Source organism: Triticum aestivum, chromosome 4D (assembly GCF_018294505.1).
Source record: "Triticum aestivum cultivar Chinese Spring chromosome 4D, IWGSC CS RefSeq v2.1, whole genome shotgun sequence".
Taxonomy (NCBI): domain Eukaryota; kingdom Viridiplantae; phylum Streptophyta; class Magnoliopsida; order Poales; family Poaceae; genus Triticum; species Triticum aestivum.
In genome coordinates this window covers 402,468,165-402,480,188 of record NC_057805.1, presented here as the reverse complement: position 1 = coordinate 402,480,188, position 12,024 = coordinate 402,468,165, and the positions used below count along the sequence as shown (strand labels likewise).

The 12,024-nt window shown below is 43.1% G+C and overlaps 1 protein-coding gene across 1 annotated transcript; it reads left to right on the top strand.

Moving 5' to 3' along the window:
* Positions 1-1,692: 1,692 nt before the first annotated feature.
* LOC123098195 (nuclear pore complex protein NUP155) lies at positions 1,693-11,432 on the top strand. Its single transcript, XM_044520112.1, has 13 exons — positions 1,693-1,991; positions 3,521-3,690; positions 4,249-4,375; positions 5,446-5,708; positions 5,794-7,423; positions 7,496-7,708; positions 7,824-8,071; positions 8,189-8,582; positions 9,168-9,352; positions 9,436-9,781; positions 10,444-10,662; positions 10,777-11,105; positions 11,235-11,432. Exons 1-13 carry the CDS (start codon positions 1,827-1,829, stop codon positions 11,335-11,337), a joined length of 4,392 nt encoding a protein of 1,463 aa, XP_044376047.1. The 5' UTR covers positions 1,693-1,826; the 3' UTR covers positions 11,338-11,432.
* The last annotated feature ends 592 nt before the right edge of the window (positions 11,433-12,024 follow it).

The following is a 12,024-nucleotide window of genomic DNA, read 5'->3' as shown; positions in this document are numbered from 1 at the left end:
GTTCGACAATTTTCCAAGGTACAAAATGGACTCCGCTGACGAGTTCTTTTTTCACAATTTCCTTTGCGACTCCGATGATTCATCGTCCGATGACGAGGAGGAGATATTGGCTGCCGTGTTGGTCCATCACCACCTCAACAGCCAGCGGCCGTTGTTCCGTGGCTCTATTCCGGGCCAACTTCCGGCGTTGAATCGCAACCGAGAGGGCGGACATTTTCTTCTTTGGAAGGACTACTTTGATACAACAAACCCGTTGTTCAAACATCAAAAATTCCGCCACCGTTTCCGTATGAGTAGGCATCTTTTCAACCGTATTAAAGAGGGGGTGGTCGGCTATGATGACTATTTCGAGTGCAAAGAGGATGCCGTTGGCAGGATTAGTTTCTCTTCTTATCAGAAATGCACTGCGCCATCCAAATGCTTGCATACGGAGTGCCCTGTGATCTCATTGACGAGTACGTCCGTATGAGCGAGTCTACATGCCTAGAGTCCCTGTATAAGTTCTGCAAGGCTGTTATTGTTGTGTTTGGCCCAGAGTACTTGAGAGAGCCGACTGCTGAAGATACAACCCGTTTGTTGGCGATGAATGCCAGCTGGGGCTTCCCAGGGATGCTTGGCAGCATATACTGCATGCACTAGGAGTGGAAGAAATAAGGGCCATGTTAGGGCTTGCACTGTCATACTAGAGGCCGTGGCGTCTCAAGATCTCTGGATCTGACACTCTTTCTTTGGCATGACTGGATCAAGACAATACCCAACCCCGTCGGAGAGAAGAGGAAAAGATTTGCCCAAGAGCAAGGGAGTGCTAGGAAGGATGTCGAGCGTGCCTTTGGTGTTCTGCAATCTCGATGGGGCATCGTTCGGTATCCTGCTAATACCTGAAGCATGCAAAAACTGTGGGAAGTGATGACTGCTTGTGTGATCATGCATAATATGATCATAGAAGACGAGCGCCCGGAACGTCTGTACGATCAAGAGTTTCAGTTTCAGGGTGAGAATGTTATGCCTAAGCATGGAGGAGCGGCAACGTTTGAACCGTTCACCCAATTTTATCATGACATGCGTGATTGGGAAACTCACGTGCAACTGCAAAATGATTTGGTTGAGCATATGTGGGCTTATGTTGACAACCAATAGATGTATCTTCTTTTATTCGTTTTCAAAACTACGTGAGACATTTTTATTTTTATTTGGCTTGTAAAACTATGCTATTTTATTCGGTTCAAACTATGTTATTTGACTATATGTTTAAATGCAAATTCATCAATGTAAAATAGGGCGGCCAGCCGGCCATGCCGGCACATATTGGTCGGCGCGTCGGGCGCACTGCCGACCCATGTCTAAAACAAGACGGACGCCAGACGGGCGGCCAACCCAAACGGACAAAAAACGAACGAAATCGCCGTCCGTTTAGGTCGCTCCATTGGAGTTGCTTGTGGCACTGATAGGCTCGGAAATTTAAAAGTGGCTTATTTTCTAAGCAGGAAGAGAGGCATTTCCTTTTACTAGCTCCCTTGGTCAAAACGAGGCTCCAAAGCCGGGCTTAGTTGGAATGGCACGAACAAACAGAAAACGGACCCCGACCGAGGTCGGACACAAAAAGCTGTGCCCGGGGCCACCGGTGAGTTTCACGGGAAGGGAACGGGAAAATTTCCCCGAACGCGCCACTGCAAAATCCAGACCCCGCCCACGAAAACCTCAAAACCCCAAACAAACCCCGCCGCGCACCGTTCCCCACTGCCCGCCCCCCCTACTCGCGCTCTAGGGTTTTCCCCCGCCTCTCGCCGTCCCCCGCCCCCTCCTCCCCGCAGAGGCGCGGCGCTCCGATGATGGCGTGGGCGGAGGACGAGGCCATCGGCCCCGACGTCGCCTCGGCGGGGCTGCACGTCTCGGAGCGGATCGGCCGCGACGCCGCCGCGCAGCCCGACCTGGAGGAGGCGCTCGAGGCCTCGCGCTACGCCTCCCACCCCTACTCCTCGCACCCCAAGGAGGTAACCCCCCGCGCCCACCGCCCGCGTAATGTGTTCTAGGGCCTGCACGCGCTCGAGCCGTTTATCCGCGGCAGCGTATCTGCTCTTTTTCGGTGTATCCGAGGCTTGCAGCGGAGCTACGCGTAGGTTAAGCAGCATTAGTTCTGGGGGATTCGCGGGCGTTTTTTCAGTCTTTCTGCTCTCCCTTTTGGGTTGGAAGCCGTCGAAGGCTGAGGAGAACACGATGGGGTTGAAATTGGACCTGTTTACTTGGAACTTGGTAGATAATCGAGGTTGATTTTTTTACATAGATGCAGCGGTGTATTATTTTGTCAAGTTTGGCTGCCTATGTGGAACTTTGAGGCAAATCCTGTGAAATTTCATGTAAATTATGGGAAACAAACGAAAGGTATAACCGTGCGCATTTGGCAATTTACGTGGGAGACTAAACCAGGGGGATTCTAGTGTTTTTGGGGCCTCCCTGTTTTGGGGTTGTACGCAAAACACAAGACGAAAACTGTGTAAACTTTGCAACATCACCGACCACCGTGTGAAGCAGTGAGCTTCCTTCTTTACTAAGATTCATGTGAGCAGGCCTAAGCATATAAGCGAAACCGCAAAGGATGCATCTGAGCTCAAAGGAGAGCTTAATCATGTCTCTCTGCAAGCTCATTGCCGTTGTACAATGCTATTTAACAGTAGACCCTGTAACACTAGACCTCCATATCGTAAAATGCACTTGTGTTTCTAGGTGTGTATTAGTATTTACTAGAATGCATGCATATATTCACTTCTAATTTCTAATTACGCTTAGCTTCAGCTTAAACTCAATAATCTTTTGAGTCTGAGTTTGGGTTGATTTGGTGCTGAGCTGAGCTCGTATCTTGTTGAGCTGAGCTTGTCTGCAACATCACCTGCAACTTCTCCTTGTTGCCTGTGAATTCTCCAACATCCTTTGCAGAACAGATTGATTACAGTATATGCCAGTTAAAGCAACCTCTGTTTTACGTTCGAGAGCCTGCAGCACAGTACTACCAGCCCAATGGCATTCTTGTTCTTGCCATGCGGAGGTTATTTAAAATTTGCTTTTCCCACCCACTTAAACTCTTTTAGGCGATGGGCATCCTTCATTTCTGGTGACAGATTCAAAGTTCTACTCCCTCCGTTCCATAATTCTTGTCGTGGTTTTAGTTCAAATTTGAAACAAAATTTTAGGATTTAGGTGCTATTGTTTTTTTCTTGCTTGTTTCTGTGGGAAGTTTTTGCCTCAAACACAGTTGATCCTCGAGTCTTGCTATAATCAACAATTTTCATGATACTGGGTAACAATTGTTGATATTAATGATGTAGATCTTCCCTTACTCCTTGACTGTAAAAGTGCACTTTTGCAATCACATAAATACATTGGTTTAGTAAGGCCTAGTCTTTTCTACCTTCTGTGTGAGTTGTAAGTTATATTCTGAAGTTATTATGCATTTTGAACACAATTTTTTTGATTGTATTCTTGTGAAGTTAATAACTAGGTAAGATACTTTTATGTTCTGCTGCAGTGGCCTCCTCTGGTGGAAGTTGCAGAAACTCGGCAGCTTCCTCCTATGCTGATTGAGAGATATAATGCAGCTGCTGGTGAAGGAACAGCTCTTTGTGGAATATTTTCTGAAATACACCGGGCCTGGGCAACTGTTGACAATTCATTTTACATTTGGCGCTTTGATAAGTGGTAATTCATTATTTTTGTTTGTTCACCCCCTTTGCTGACACACAACTTAAGCTAAAAAACGCCAGTGATACTTTATGATGCGACTCTTGTTACTTTGCATCTCAAAGCTCGTCCATTGTTTTGAATAGTTTGCCAGGTGCAGCACAGTTCCTCTGTAATTTTTTTCTAGATAATGCCTTAATACCATTCCTTTTGATATGCATGTTTGTTTGGTCGAAACTGAGTGTAATGAGTCTATGATGTGTTACCTTCTATTAAACCAAGCATCTATTATTGTCTATGAAGTTGTACCTTCTTTTATTGTACCTCACATTTAGGCAACATAACTGTATAGTAGTTGTTGAAAATTATCTTCCTGTATTTCTGTGTAATCGCATAGATGGCAAAGATCATGTCTGATTAGCAAAAGTAACTTCACCTTTATATAGTTAAATCCAATGATTAGCACAAATGATCTCACTTCTCATCAAAATTCGAATAGTAATCCCCCTCACTGGTGATAGGCCATGTTTGTCGCTAACCATCTAATACATGGCATATTCTTTCTCTATTTACCAGGGATGGCCAGTGTCAAGAGTATCATGCAGATGAGCAAGCAATTTGTGCTGTTGGACTTGCTAGAGCAAAGCCTGGGATTTTTGTCGAAGCAATCCAGTACATTTTGATTTTAGCAACTCCTGTGGAGGTAAGAATGCTTGCGGGTTCTCCTGTGCAAAATTTGAGATTCAATCATTAAACTGAGAACTTGAAATAATTTGATAACCTGTGAAAAATATAGTTTGGAAAAGAGGGTCAAATTTACTCTTCCCACTAGCCTATTTTCTTGCAAATATCGAGGTAGAACAGAAATTTATATTTTACAAAATGATGGACACAACTCTTAAATCTATTCTTCAGTTTTTTTTGGGTTTGCATGTGACTATTTTGGCGTTCCACAATGCTTGACTAGTGGAGCACTGGATGCCACCCCTGTCTGGCTAGTTGCCTATAGCCATGTCATACCCTTTAGTTCTGCCAAGGTGATTAGATCACCACGCAGCATATATAGGGATGTATGCAGTGAACTACGAAAAACATCAGCATGGAGCTTACCAACAGAATACCAAACTAGTCATTATTTTCTCTCCTTCCTGTCAACATCTGTATAGGAACCTAACAATGCCCTTGTGTGGCTTGCTTGTTAGACAGAAATAATCTGTAATAACAATGGTTATACTGATACGAACGGTTAGTCGGTTACCAGCTGGACCATCTAGAATTGCCGAATTATTGATATGCTCAGAATCCAATTAGACGGATAATTTTTGTTTGCTTGATAGAAAGAACTCATTCAAATGATTGTGTTCATTTTTTCATTTAAGCCTCGTGCAGTCACGTTACTGAGATCCCATTTTAATTAAGATTTGTGGAAATAAAAGTTGCATATGCCTAACAGCTTCATGGCTGCTACTTTCTGTTAGGACAGAGAATGCTGTAGGTATAATATTAGAATACTAGAAGTGATTTAAAGCAATCAATTATAGTGAAGTATCATTTATTGGAGAATGATACACATCACAGAAACGTCTTCTGCTGAACTGAGGTTGATATAAATCCTCTGGTTACGCAGCTGTTTTCCTTTTTCTGATTTTCCATTGATTGATTGACATTTACTGTTGCGAACCTGCAAATCGTGCAAGCTTTTACAAAAGTTACTATCTAGGATACTTATTTTCTAGTCAATAAATATACACTCACCTACATCTGTTGTGTCAGGTGATGCTTGTTGGAGTTTGCTGTTCTGCTAGTGCTGATGGAACAGATCCATATGCTGAACTTTCATTGCAACCTTTACCTGAGTACATGATTTCTACTGATGGTGTCACAATGACATGCATCACATGTACAGATAGGGGTCAGATTTTCCTGTCAGGACGTGATGGGCATATATATGAATTGCAATACACAACTGGTTCAGGTTGGCGTAAACGCTGCCGTAAAGTTTGCCTTACCACGGGTTTAGGCAGTCTTCTTTCCAGGTATCAGCTGTGAAATAATCTGACCTTTTTCTTTGCCTTTTATGTGTTTCTGGTCACCTGCTTATTCAGTTGACTTGATTTTCAGGTGGGTCCTGCCAAGTGCGTTTAATTTCTCTGCTGTTGATCCTATAGTGGACATGGTTATTGATGAGGAGAGGAACACTATCTATGCACGCACAGAAGGCATGAAATTGCAACTATTTGATTTAGGAGCTAGCGGTGATGGTCCCTTGAAAAAAATCACTGAAGAAAAGAACCTTGTTGATCCACGAGATGCACCTTATGGTGGTCGAAGGCCTAATGCATCAAGAGCTGCACGATCCCCAAAACCATCAATAGTATGCATCTCACCTTTGTCCGCCATGGAATCGAAATGGCTCCATGCTGTTGCTGTTTTATCAGATGGCAAGAGATTATTCATTTCAACATCAGGTGGAAGCAGTTCTTCAGTTGGACTGAACTCTGGTTTGCAGAGGCCAAGCTGTTTAAAAATTGTTGCTACTAGGCCTTCCCCACCTCTAGGGGTTGGTGGGGGACTCACATTTGGTGCTGTTTCTGCTGCTGGCAGAGCTCAGCCGGAGGATCTGGCGTTAAAAGTGGAGTCTGCTTTCTATTCTGCCGGCGCTCTTATAATGTCAGATTCATCTGCTACAGCTATGTCCTCCCTTCTAGCTGTGCAGAAAGATTCTGCTGCCCAGTTATCACTGCCTAGTACCTTCGCAACAGCTTCTAGAAGCTCTAAGGCTCTCCGAGAAACAGTCTCCGCTTTGCCAGTTGAGGGTCGGATGCTTTGTGCTTCTGATGTCTTCCCACTTCCAGATGCTGCTTTCATCATGCAGTCTTTATACGCTGATGTGGAATGCCTTTCAGCATTCAGAAAACCTTCTGAGAAAGCATCTGTAAAGCTGTGGGCCAAAGGCGATCTTCCTACCCAACATATCTTACCACGGAGAAGGATGGTAGTATTCAATACAATGGGTTTGATGGAATTAGTTTTTAACAGGCCTGTTGACATTCTAAGGAAGTTGTTTGATGGGAACACCTTGAGATCACAAATAGAAGAGTTCTTTAATCGCTTTGGTGCTGGAGAGGCTGCAGCAATGTGCTTAATGCTAGCTGCGAAGTTACTTTACACTGAAGATAGTCTGATAAGCAATGCGGTTTCTGAGAAGGCTGCTGAAGCATTTGAGGACCCTGGGCTTGTTGGAATGCCTCAACTTAATGGCACTACTGCTTTGTCTAACACTCGAACTCAGGCTGGAGGCTTTAGCATGGGACAAGTTGTTCAGGAAGCAGAACCTTTGTTTTCCGGCGCATATGAAGGGCTTTGCTTATGCTCATCCAGACTTCTGTATCCTGTGTGGGAGCTTCCAGTTATGGTGGTTCGGGGGCTGATAGGTTCCAATGACCACGGGGATGGCGTGGTCGTTTGTAGGCTTTCTACTGGTGCCATGAAAGTTCTTGAGAGTAAGATTCGTTCGTTGGAAACATTTTTGAGGTCCAGAAGAAACAAGAGAAGAGGACTTTATGGGTATGTTGCTGGCCTGGGAGATTCTGGTTCCATACTGTACAAAACAGGGCCTACCATTGGTGCTGGTATCCATAACAATGGAAAGAGCCCCTACCGCATTAGAGACATGGACTCTGCAGATCAATCTGCATCGAATAAGAAGCCACGGTCGCTTTATACATCAGCAGAACTAGCTGCTATGGAGGTAACATTTCTGTAATTTCTCAAGGAAGAGAAAATCTAAATTTGTTTGCTTAATACTTTACTTGTATAACAGGTGAGGGCAATCGAGTGCCTTAGGCGGTTGCTTCGAAGATCTGGTGAAGCACTTGTTCTACTTCAACTTATTTGTCAGCATAATGTTGCTCGCTTGGTTCAGACACTAGGCAATGATTTGCGTAAAAAGTTAGTTCAGTTAACTTTTCATCAGTTAGTATGTTCTGAGGATGGTGACCAGCTTGCGATGCGGCTTATTTCTTCACTCATGGAGGTAGCACTCTTCTCCCTCTCTCTCTGCTCTGCCCAAACTGCCAACAAAAAGGGAACAGCCTTGGTGATTCATCACTCATTGCAGTTTAATCTGTACTTTCATTTGATTTTTGCAGTACTACATTGGCCCAGAGGGCAAAGGAACTGTTGAGGATATCAGCACTAAATTGAGGGAGGGCTGTCCTAGCTACTTCAACGAGTCAGACTACAAGTATTACTCCGCAGTTGAGAGTCTCGAGAAAGCATCTATGACAAACAACCAAGACGAGAGGGATATTCTTGCTAGGGAAGCCTTCAATCTCTTGACCAAAATTCCAGACTCTGCTGATTTGAGTGCTATATGCAAGAGATTTGAGAACCTACGGTTAGTTCCTTACTGAATCATCTTGTATATGATAAAACAAATCTATAAATCCTGAACAATTTCATTTATTCGGTCTGCAAGCTGACATTCTCTGTGTTTTGTTGAATGGGAGTTCAGATTCTATGAGGCAGTAGTGCGGTTGCCACTACAGAAGGCTCAAGCACTTGATTCCAATGCTGATGTTATTAATGGGCAAATTGATGCAAGGCATCATGATACTATAACTGCACAGCGTGTACAGTGCTATGAAATAGTTATGAATGCTCTGCGTACACTCAAAGGTGCGGGACGAAGTGGGGCACCTGGTCCAGTGACTGCCCTTGATCCAGCTTCTCGAAGCAAATGTATCAAACAGATTATTCAGCTAAGTGTCCAGTGGCCAGACACAGCTTTCCACGAGCATCTATACAGGACACTTATTGAGCTTGGTCTGGATAATGAACTTTTGGAGTACGGAGGCTCCGATTTGGTTGCTTTTCTTCAGAGTGCTGGTCGTAAGCATCAAGAAGAGGTGAATCCTAATAACAACCTGGTATTGTTAGAGATGTATTTAGTATGTTAACTCAATTGAAAATTTTGTTAACGTGTTGAATCTGAAGGCCTTGTAGAAGAGTGTAGAAGAATATCTTGCATTTTATGTTGTATTTTGTTCCATTTTTGCTTGAGCTGGCTGCCTTATCGATCCTACAGGCTCCACCACTGCCTCAACTTAATATTGTTCTCATCTTAATAAAATGGAAATTGAAATTATTAACATGAGTTCATTTAGTTTATATCCTGTTTAGTGTTAGCTAAAAGGTACACCATCTGCTAAAGTTTACATGGAGCCTGCCCATATCTTGTCTAATACCAGCCGATTCAATCATACTATCATTCAATTGTTCCTGCTACTTAGTTTTCTTTTTCCTCTGATAATCTAAAAGTGTCTTCTTCAACTTCTGGCTATATGATTCCTTGCATTAGAAATGCCTGTACGTTTGCTAGATCTTTCCAAGTCATCATCATCGTAACTTATACTGAGTTCAAGACTTTACTGTGTTAATAAAAGAATATACATGTTGTGCTGTCCTGATTGTCTCTTTCTTCCACTTTTAAGGTTCGAGGGGCTCCTAGGTTGGATGATTTAGGTGCACCTATTTCTACTAGCCAAACGAAGTATCTTGAGCTCCTAGCAAGGTACTATGTTCTCAAGGGGGAGCATGTTGCTGCTGCCAGGATGTTATTGATATTGGCAGAAAGGCAGTGCTCCAATGCCGAAGAAGCTCCTGCTCTTGATCAGAGGTCTCCAGATTTTGTTCTGCTTCTTTTCTTTACCTCCGTATGTCCATGCGTTGTATCTATTAACACCTAACTTTGGAATCCAGGTATCAATATCTGAGCAATGCTGTGCTACAGGCCAAAAGTGCAGGCATTGCTGCTGATTCGTCGAGAAATCCTATTGACAGTAGTACAGTGGATCTACTTGAAGGCAAACTTGCAGTGCTTCGGTTTCAAATGCAAATTAAACAAGAACTGGAGTCTATGGCTTCACGGCTTGAAACTATCCCAGGCAGTTCTGAATCACCCAGCGACCCCTTTCCTCGTGATAATGTTCTAGCTGATGCAGAATCTGCCAAGGAGGCCAAGGACAAGGCGAAAGAGCTTTCACTGAATCTTAAGAGCATTACTCAACTATACAACGACTATGCTGTTCCATTTAATCTTTGGGAGGTACGATTTTCTGTGTTTCATGGAATTCAAGTTGGATCACAACATTGTTACATGATTTCAACTCTTGCCTTTGTGGAGCTGAGGTCTTAGCAAATGGACTTCTCAAAACAACCTTTCATGTCCTGTTTGTTAGCATGCTCGTGTGCATTCCACTTATTCACCTAAAATTTTGAACCCTAACCAGCATTGAAGTTGCATGAGATGTTGGTTGATGTGCACTGTAAGATCATGCTGGCTTATGTTTACTATGATATATTCCCTCCGTTCCCTAATATAAGACCTTTTTAGCTATTTCAAAATATTGGCTACATACATACTAAAATGAGTGAACATACATACTAAAATGTGTCTAGATACATACGAATCAAGAAAAAGCTAAAATATTAGGGAACAGAGGGAGTATGAAGTGTGCACTACTGGGAAATCTTGCTGCTAGTATCATTATGTTTCTTTTCTCAAAAATAAATCATGCTGCTCAATAAGTTTGCCTAGTTCCAAAACAAAAGAACCTCAAGGCAAACTGACGTTCTGGCTTTGGTGTTTCTGTTGTTGAGTCATGCATTTGTACTTAGGAGTGCCTTTACTTCGTAAGGCTTACATTGGGTTTGGGTAATTACTCAAAAAGTTGACGGCTTAAAGCTTGTTGTTGTTGTTGTTGTTAGGTTTGCCTGGAAATGCTCAACTTTGCAAATTACTCTGGAGATGCTGATAGCAAAATTGTCCGGGAAATTTGGGCCAGACTCCTTGACCAAACACTGACAAGAGGTGGTTTAGCAGAAGCATGTTCTGTGGTGAAAAGAGTTGGCTCAAAACTAGATCCTGCAGATGGAGCTTGTTTACCTTTGGATATAATATGCCTTCATCTTGAGAAGGCTGCATTGGTATGTGTACATGGCATCTATATATATATATATATATATATATATATATATTTCATACTTAGCAGCAGTGCACTTCACAGGGAGACTTGTATCATCAAATGCTCGTATCTACAGGATAGGTTAAGTTCAGGACAAGAATTAGTTGGTGATGAGGATGTTGCAAGAGCCCTTCTCGGAGCCTGTAAAGGTCAAGCCGAGCCTGTGCTTGCTGTGTATGATCAACTGCTATCGAATGGTGCAATCGTGCCCTCACTTAATCTGAAGCTGCGGCTTCTGAGATCAGTTCTCGCAATCCTTCGCGAATGGGGAATGTCGGTCATTGCCCATAAGCTAGGCACCACAACTGCTGGGGCTTCGTTCTTTTTGGATGGAACATTTTCGCTGAATCAAACAGGGTCTTTGCAGAAAGGTGTTCGAGATAAAATAATTAGTTTGGCAAACAGGTAAGCAACGTAATCCCCGTGAGTCAAATTGCTAATCCTTTTTGTTTATACTTGCTATTTTAGTGTCACCTCTTGTAAATCACATAAGCACCACAACTCTACATGCTCACATTGTGTTTGCATCTTCAGGTATATGACTGAGGTGAGGCGATTAAATCTCCCACAGAACCAAACAGATAATGTGTACCGAGGTTTCCGTGACCTAGAGGAGAAATTGTTATCTCCTTACTAGCCATTCTTTATTTGTCCTCTCAACATTGTAAAGTGTGGGATGCACATTTGTTGTTGTACCAAGTATGGGAATAAAGCCAAGACATCTTGATTCAACTGGGCATCGATCTCTCATACGCTGTTTATCCATCTAGTGGAATTTTGTGCAAGAACCCAGGAGAGGGCTCATCACGGATCAAATTGTTTGTACATCCTTTATACGTCAGCGTGGGTCTGCAGAACTGTTGCCTGAATTTTGGAAACAGGGCCGTCAACCTCTTTTCTTTGCGCGTCACTATGATATTGGTTTGTTACTGCATTGCTGTCGTTTGATTGTGTTGTGATGAGGTTGTACAGTTCTGTAGTTAAATGATTGTTCAAGCTAGCTGTTTCCGTAGTGTTGTTAGTTCCTAGTTAGAACATCAGTTTCTTCTGAAAACTTGTTGGTCATATGTCACATGTGCTTCATACAGGTTAGTGCCGCAGAGGCTACACGTGGAACCCCCATTCTTTTCGCAAATCCACGCAACTGTTTTGGTGGGATGCAAATTCGGGACCTAAAGGGATGCAAATTTGTTAAAAAAAACACACACTATTTTTCAAATGAGGTGAATTCTGAAAATTTGGTTGTAGGGTCAGAGGGTGCAGAAACACCCTGGAGGTTCCAAATTTGCATGCCTATGTATTGGGTTCCAAACGCTAGTTTAAA

Bases quoted from the DNA above. Each gene is read 5' to 3' on its own strand.
- LOC123098195 (XM_044520112.1), top strand. From the start codon at position 1,827: ATGATGGCGTGGGCGGAGGACGAGGCCATCGGCCCCGACGTCGCCTCG. The intron at 5,709-5,793 runs GTATCAGCTGTG...CTTGATTTTCAG, and splicing joins TTAGGCAGTCTTCTTTCCAG to GTGGGTCCTGCCAAGTGCGT. The intron at 10,663-10,776 runs GTATGTGTACAT...TCGTATCTACAG, and splicing joins ATCTTGAGAAGGCTGCATTG to GATAGGTTAAGTTCAGGACA.